The 7,953-nt window shown below is 48.1% G+C and overlaps 1 protein-coding gene across 2 annotated transcripts in view; it reads left to right on the top strand.

Moving 5' to 3' along the window:
• Nucleotides 1-7,953, top strand: part of Rnf144a (ring finger protein 144A) — a 100,359-nt gene that overhangs the window by 68,105 nt on the left and 24,301 nt on the right. For both annotated transcript variants that reach the window (XM_004644591.2, XM_023704808.1), the window contains one exon: nt 4,273-4,418. In XM_004644591.2, the coding sequence (XP_004644648.1) occupies nt 4,284-4,418 (135 nt within the window). In that variant the 5' untranslated portion in view covers nt 4,273-4,283. The remainder of the gene's footprint in view (nt 1-4,272; nt 4,419-7,953) is intronic.

Below are 7,953 nucleotides of genomic sequence, written 5' to 3'. Positions count from 1 at the left end.
GCCATTGCTTGGCCAATGTGCTCTCTGTGAAAGCCTGAGAGAGTGTCTTCTCCTCATGTGACTCTCCTTAGGCACACTCCACATCATCGATCGATTTCCTCTTTAGCCCCATAACCTTCTTGATCAGAAAATCTGGGACACTACCGAGGTTAGGCAGGATCTTAAAGGCATGTGGTGTACTCTCTAGACACATTCCTGTGTCGCACCTGCCACACTGCTTCCTTGGCCAGTGGTGCGAAGTTCCTCCTGTGCAAATGTCATCTCTGCTTTTGCAGTGTGGTGGCCCAGGCAGGTGGTCTGTGGGCCTCTACAGGGCATCATAGGCCTTCTGTTTCTGTTCCCCACAAACCCTGAATTGAGGGAGAATTTTCTTCTTCCTGCAGAACTTTAATGGGGATTTGGCCCTCGAGAAAAGGTGTCTCCAGGAGTTAAACAGTTACAAAGAAAGGGACCGGAGTGTCTCTAGCTGAGCTCTCCCAGCTGCCTCCTATCCTGAATGGATTCAAAACCTTCTCCTTCCTTAGGCTGTTTGACTTTTTTGGGGAAGAACTAGAAGTCACATGGTGCCAGATCCAGGTGGGTGAGGACACAGCATCAAGCTTTTGCAGGTTGCCCGTCTGCCACGTGGTGCTGGGTGACAGCAGTCACCCTATTTTTTATTGCATCTCATAATTGAAATAAATGCACTTAGGAAAGAGGACTCCAGAGCTGCTTCAGGAAGTGGCAGGAACAATGAGATCTGAGGGTTGTATGTTACGAGTCGGTGCCGAAAGAAAGGACGAGAAGACCCAGTGAATAGAGCCTCAGAGGTCTCACTGAGGTCAGTCTCTCTCTGCAGGAGCCCAGAGCCACGGACACATCTCACATTTATGAGGGCTAAAGGCAGGCTAAGGAATGTGCAGGACTACCTGGGTGGACACAAACTACTCTATTGACTTCAGGCATTTACCTGACACTAAGTTTACACAAAGCTAGCCATGAACATCCCAAGCAAGGGATGAAACCACACACAGGGTGCCAGCAGGAGAGGCTGCTATCTGCAGCCTTGAATCCCAGCTTGCCGGAATTCCCAAGTGAGACAACAGTTCTCCTGGGGCTCTGTTTATTGTTTCCTGATCCCTCGGGATACTAGGCTTTTGTTTCCTATCTATGTTTCTGTAGATGCGTGTGTTTAAAGCAAGAGGGAGGATTGGGAGGATCCATGACAGTGTGTCTTTTACTGTAATAATGATTTTTAATTTAAACATTTCCCAGGTATGCCGTCACTTCATAATTCACTATGATTGTGAATTATCCGCCTGTACTCATTGATATCTTTAGGTAACATACTGTCCCTTGGAGAAGGTGACAGACGATCTCATATCTCAGACCTTAGGAAGCCACCTGGACCCAGAAGGCATTGGGATAAAGGGTGGAGGTGGAGGTCGCTGTGTAGGTGCTGACCCCCGCTGCTAGGGCTGGATGTCACCTGTGGGGCGGGGCTTGGGCCATAGGTGGCATGAGTGAGCAGTGCTGCCCAGTGCAGTGACATGGACCCCTGACTCTCAGATTGTGGTGTGAACTGGGGTTCTGTACAAAGCTCATGAGCACTTGCTTGCTGAGGTGGACCAGGAGACTGTACTTGGGGACTCTTCAGGGACTCTCGCTGCTGTGGCTGTGGACACTGAGACCTTTGGCTCGGCCACAGGTAACAGCTGGACAGGGAGCAACTGGGGAGACTTAACAGAGCACCAGGGTGGACCCCAGGGTGGAGGGCTGGTGGGGTTTGCAGAAATGCTGGGAAAGAAGAAGCGAGCTGGGTTAGGGAGGAAATCCATGAGATGTGGTCAACTTGGGGAACACAGGGGAGCCGAGGAGGTGCGAGGGTAAGAGGTGGAAAAAGACCAGCTGGATTCCCTTGCCTTCTTTACTTTGCTTGGTGGAGGACAGGGTGGTAGGGGACAGGAGGGACGGTTGGAGCCAACAGCTGCACTGATCTTAACACTCTACTTGGACTGTTGTCACTTGTAGGTTCCTTGGGTGTTTTTGTTTTCATTTTTTAAGTGTATTTGGTACAGGGTCTCACAACACAGCCGGGACTCATAGTGATCCTCCTGCCTCAGCTTCCCCAGTGTGGGATTACAGGTATGCACCACCACACCCATTCTCAGTGGCCAGCTCAGCGCACCTGGGGTAGGGCTGGCATAGCATCTGATACTAGAAATCAGACCTGGGTCCTTGTGTTTGCCACGCAGGCACTTCGACCACTGAGCTGTCTCTCTGGCCCCAGTTTCTTGGTTTTTAATTTTAATTTTAATTTTTTTTTTTTTTTTTGCGGAACCGGGGATTGAACTCAGACCCTTGAGCTTGCCAGGGAAACGCTTATTCCACTGAGCCATCTCCCCGCCCCCTTAATTTTAATTTTTATACATGCAGATTTCAGTGTGTAATGACCATGCTCACTGCGCAGAGTCAGTGTGTTATCTTTCGTCTGTTTCCCTTCCCTCCCGCCTCCATCTCTCGGTCTTCTTCCCATTTGCAAAGAGATCTGCCTCCCCCTTTGGGGCCACCTATCTTGTGCCTTGCTCTTTAATTTGTTTCCCTTTAGGCCCAGCACTTTCTCGCATCACAACCCCTGCTCTTTCCCTAGCTTCAGCAGTGCTTAGTAAGTTACCCGCCTTACAAACGTTTTTAAATTGCTTAAATTGAATAATACATGTAATTGCCCAGATGTTCTTAAAATAGTTTGTTGCTTCCTAGGTCCTGACATCTACGTTAGGAAAACAAAGCGTGTGTTTTCTTGTATGGTGCATTGTGATTCTCTTAGCAAATTCCTGTTGCAAGTTTGCAGCTGTTCAGCATTTGCGGGAAGGATGGAGGGCTTCCTACACACAGGGAAGTCTTGCAGTGGCCAGCCCTGGGACTGTGATGTGGAGCACGGCTCTGAGACTGGGACTCTGAGGGAGTGGAGCACTGAAGTGGCCCGCAGATGGGACCTGAGCCTGCTTCAAGCGCAGGTCATGGGTCAGGATAGGAGCAAGAGAGAGGCCCCCACAATGTTGATGTCGCGGGTCAGGAGGAAAATGAGGAAGCTGGGCAGAGCCAGCTGTCCATGCCGTGCCTGGGGTCACAGCGGAGGTTTTGTAAACAGGAAAAGAGTCCAGGTCCCAGGCTGGGAAGAAGAGCATTGGGAGCCAGCAGACAAGACAGGATAAAGGCCAGAGAGCTTCCCTGGGCAGGCGGCAGCTGCTCCGGAGACGGTGCCCTGCCAGGATGGGGAGCAGGGGCCGTTTAGGGAGCCCCATCCGAGAAACCACTCTCCGCTAGGCGCTACGTGCACTGTCATGGGCTGTGCCACCTTGCTTAAGTCCGGGCAGCAGGCTGGGCAGGGCTTTGGTTGTCACTGAGCATCATAGTGATCCAGGGAGACCCTGTTTCCAGATGAAGAGGTAGAAAGAGCTGGGGAGCCAGCTCAGTGCAAAAGGGCTTCCAGAAGCAGGGATGAGAAGACAAAAATCATCTGATGCAGTGGCTGAGTTCTTTGGAAAAAGGTGTGTTGGAACTTGCAACCCTCTTGCTTAAGCCTTCCAGAGTGCTGGGGTGATAGGCATGAACTACCATATCTGGCTTTTATAATCTCTTTTTGATCTGGCATCTCCTAAGTCCCTACATTGCCCAGGCTGGACTAGATCTTACAGTCCTTGAGCCTCAGCCTCCTGGACTGCTGGAATTATAGTAGTTCAGGTCCAGGCTAAGACTTAATGTCCTCAGATGGAAGGATTTAGTTGTGCATTGAACAGGTTGTGGCCGGGAGGCCCGGAGGGCAGATGTCAATCCTGTCCAGTCTGCATGACTCTGGCCACCACCACTGTCCACAGCCAGCACTCATTTTCCCTGTAGGTCTTTTTTTTTTTTTTTTTCCAGAACTGGGGATTGAACTCAGGCTCTTGTGCTTGCCAGGGAAGCGCTTATTCCCCTGAGCCATCTCCCCGGCCCCTGTCCGTCTTATTTTTTGTGAAACAGGGAATTATGTGTTAGGTACACGTATTGTCTTCCATTAATGAACATGTTCAATATGTCCTGCAAATGTGAATTTATAAAAATAAAAATTAAAGAAATAGTTATTATCAGGCTACCCATAGGCCCACGTCAGTAGCCCCTGGATGAAAAAGCTCAGAGGACTAGGTGAGTTGTCTGTTTCTGAGCCCCACCCTCAGACAGGCCCTGTGACCCAGAAGTGTTTCCCCAGAGGCCACAGACTGGAGCTCTGACCGCGTGTGTCTCTCATTTCAGACTGCTCTGCCATGACCACAGCACGGTACCGGCCCACCTGGGACTTGGCCCTCGACCCCCTGGTGTCCTGCAAGCTGTGCCTCGGGGAGTACCCAGTGGAGCAGATGACCACCATCGCCCAGTGCCAGTGCATCTTCTGTACCCTGGTTGGTCTTGGGTCAGGTTCATGTTCCACTCAAGCCGCCGTGTGCATTATTCCATTGCGGTTTTGGGCATTCCAAGGAGTGCTTCTGAGTGACTGTTGTGGGGTGCTGGAGTCACTCTGTTGAGGCTTTTGTGTAAGGTTTTCTTTGGGGGCGGGCAAGGAGGCCTATAAGTCAGGCAAGAGCCCAAAGTAGGTTTCTACTCCAAGCTGGAGTCTTAATCACTTTCTTATCTAAGGGATGAAAGCCTGATACAGCTCTCAGGAAAAGAGACTCTGTGATTTTGGTTCATATTTCCAGTCCATGGGTGGCTGAGTGCAAGGCAGAAATGGGAAGCAGGGAGAGAAGGCAGGACCTGGGGACAAGGACACACCCTTCCAGCTCGACCCCCATGACTGTCCCCCAACAGGCTCTGCCTTTTAACAGCATGTTCACCCACCAGGGAGTACAGCACCCCATGATCCAGTCATGTTTTACACACGTGAGTCTTGGGGAATTAGAGCTGAGCTGTATCAGATGCTTCCACAGAGTGCAAAGCCGGCTGGTGACCTGCGTCAGAGAGCTTGTCCTAACACATGTTCTCGTCTGACCGGAAAAGCTTTCCCACATCTCATTTTAAATTTATTTTAAATGCTTTGCTTGAGATTGGAGCAGTGTACCTGGCTAGAATGAATTTTCCTTAAGAGGTAGCCAACATCCCTGGGGGCTAAAAATAGGCCCCAGATGATTTGTTTTTTAATGAAAATGTGGAGGTACAGCCTAAGATCTTTTGGGTGTGTATCGACCTTCAACCTAAAATTTTGATGCATCAGGAAAGAAGAGTGAATGAAAAAATCACAAAACACCTTTACTTTTAATTGCCATCCTTTTATTTTACTTGGTTTTATTCCCAAAGAGGTGGGGGAAATAGTACAGCTCACAAAGGCAGAGGGTGACACAGCAGTCACACCAGGGCCCCAGGAGATGCTGCTTGGGCAGAAGGAATAAAGTGTGTTTGGAAGGACATGGGAGTTCTGCAGGCCTGAGCTGGGATGGGTACGATCAGCAGCGCCATATTCTGAGTGGGAGATTGCTGTGAGATCTGAACGGTTCTCAGTAGAAGAAACAACAGCTTACCATACACCAAAACGTCCAGGTGTGCCCCTGACATAGTCTTTATCATTCTTTTTATCTTGTTCTATTGCTCATTTTTTAAAAGAGAATAAAAAAAAAAAAGTTAAAAAAAAAGATTGGAAATGATACAGAATTTCACTAAACGAATGATAGGAACGCAGCAATGATTGTTATAGTGGAAGTTGTCTTCAATTAGTTGTTCAGATTAACAGATGTAAGTATGCAAAATTGGTTATAAAATGTTAAAAACAAGAAAAAAATTAAGCATTAACTATTGCTTTCAATAGGCCGGTAGAAATCAGCAATACAATTACCAAGCTATCGTGTGTATACACATATATATGCATGTATTATTTTTCTACCTTCCTTCTTTCTTTTCTCCTTTCCCTCATCTCAGTTGTTCCTTCCTTTTGAACAGTTCCTTTTTCACAGAATCTATTAAACCTTTCAGATCCTATCTATTCTTTCAGATTCTTATACTAGGAAGACAACGTGATGTTTACACACGTATCTCTGATTTATTTCATTTATGAGTATGGTCTTTAGTTCAGCCATTTATATGTAAAAGCCTTGAGCTCATTTATCTTTTTGCCTGAGTAATACTCCATTATCTAAAAATACTGCCTCATTTTTATCCATTCTTCAGTTAGCATGTCTTTAAAAAAATTTTTTTTTTTTAATGTATTTAGTACAGAGTCTATAGGGTCTCACTACACAGATCAGACTCGTAGTGATCCTCCTGTTTTCAGCCTCCCAAGTGATAGGATTACAGGCCTGTGCCACCATACCCAATCACATTCGCTGCCTCAGCATGCCTGGGAGGTGGGCCAGCATGGCATGCCAGAGATCAAACACTAGTCCCTGACTCTGCCTAAGCAGGGGCTTTAGTTCCCTGAGCTATCTGTCCAGCCGTTGGTGGGTTTTTTTGTTGTTGTTTTTTTTTAATTTTGATGATACTACTTAGCTCCATCTCACCCCTATTAATTTTTTATTTTAAGATAGATTCTTCCTAAATTTCCCAGGTAGGAATCAAACTTAAGATCCTCCTGACTCAGTTTCTGAAAGTACTGGGCTTACAGGTGTGTACCACCACCACTCCTGGCTCATGCACAATTTTTGTCAGTTATATGTCAGTAAGGCCCCCAAATTAAGTACGACTGCAGTCACGATTTTAAGCTTACAGAAGAACTTTCTTTAAAACTCCCGACAGTGCTTCTGGGGTGGGGTTGTGCACACCTCTAGATCCAGCTCTTGGGGAGGCTGAGGCTGGAGGATCATCAGAAATTAGAGGTCAGTCTAGGCTGCATAGTGAGCTTAAGGCCAGCCTGCACTACCGAGCGAGACTCTGTTGGAAAACAAATAAGCGGACAAAAAAGTTCAAGAGTGCTGACGCTGAATTTAATTGCTGCCTTAGATCGCAGTGTGGGCATCTGCCTGTGGACTTCCTAGAGGTGGCATGCGTCCGTCTGTCTGTCTGCCCTGGAAGAGCGAGCCCTTCACACTGTTGCTTTGCAGGCCGTGTTTCATTTCTGTGTCATGATCGCCCTTCTGGAGCCCAGCACCTGTTCTCTTCTCAGCTTCTGAATTGGGAGCCCCAGCCATGTCTGCACCTAAGTCCCCGTCTTCTGAGTTCTCGCCGCTCCTGCTTTCCTCTGGCCAGCAGACCTGGCTTCCAGCTCTCTTTAAGTGCAGCGCTCATGGCAGCTAGTTGATCAGAGCTCACAGATTGAACGGAAGTGAATTGATCCCTGTGCTAGAGCTGGCCTCCAAGACATGTGCTCTGTGAAAGCCCCAGGAAAGCAACTTCAATGTGTGAGAGAACAAATGGCTTTCGATGGTTTCAGAGGTGTGAGGCAGGGAGGGAGGGAAAGTGGAAGAGCGGGAGGGGGGCCTTGGACAGTTAGCACAGGTCTGTGCTCAGCACTTTCTGGAGGCTGAGCTCAGAGGGTGAGCTTGTCAAGGTAGAGAAATAATCAGCATTGTGCAGCACCCTTGCTGATGCCTGGAGGAGCAGTTTTTGCAGTCCACACTAATTGCAAGATCGCCCTTTTCTGCAAAGCCTGTGGGGACATCTGCTGCTGTCTGGTCTGTCACCTGCAGGCTGCCAGAGGCAGTGCTGTGTGCTTTTCCTCCTGAAGTTGTTCATCCCCCTTCCTTCTTCCTCCCCCACCAGCTTTTGTTTTATTGTCTTTGTTTTAGTTTCCTCCTTCTAGGGAACTTGCAGTGAAATAAAGCAGTGCTCATCCCAGCAAAAAGCTTTAATTCAGAGGAAAAAAAAAAAAAATCTTTAACTCAGGAATAGGCCATTCTAGAGAGCGCAGAAGCAGGAAGACAGTGCAGATGTTTCCCTCCACAGTTATTTGATAAAAATTATAGTACTGGAAAGGGGGTGAGTACAGCTCACCCCCTGTCTGCAGTGGTGGCA

The sequence above is a fragment of the Octodon degus genome, unplaced genomic scaffold (genome assembly GCF_000260255.1).
Source record: "Octodon degus isolate 3935 unplaced genomic scaffold, OctDeg1.0 scaffold00204, whole genome shotgun sequence".
Classification (NCBI taxonomy): domain Eukaryota; kingdom Metazoa; phylum Chordata; class Mammalia; order Rodentia; family Octodontidae; genus Octodon; species Octodon degus.
Note: the sequence above shows the minus strand (reverse complement) of the source record. Positions and strands in the feature narration are given on the sequence as shown.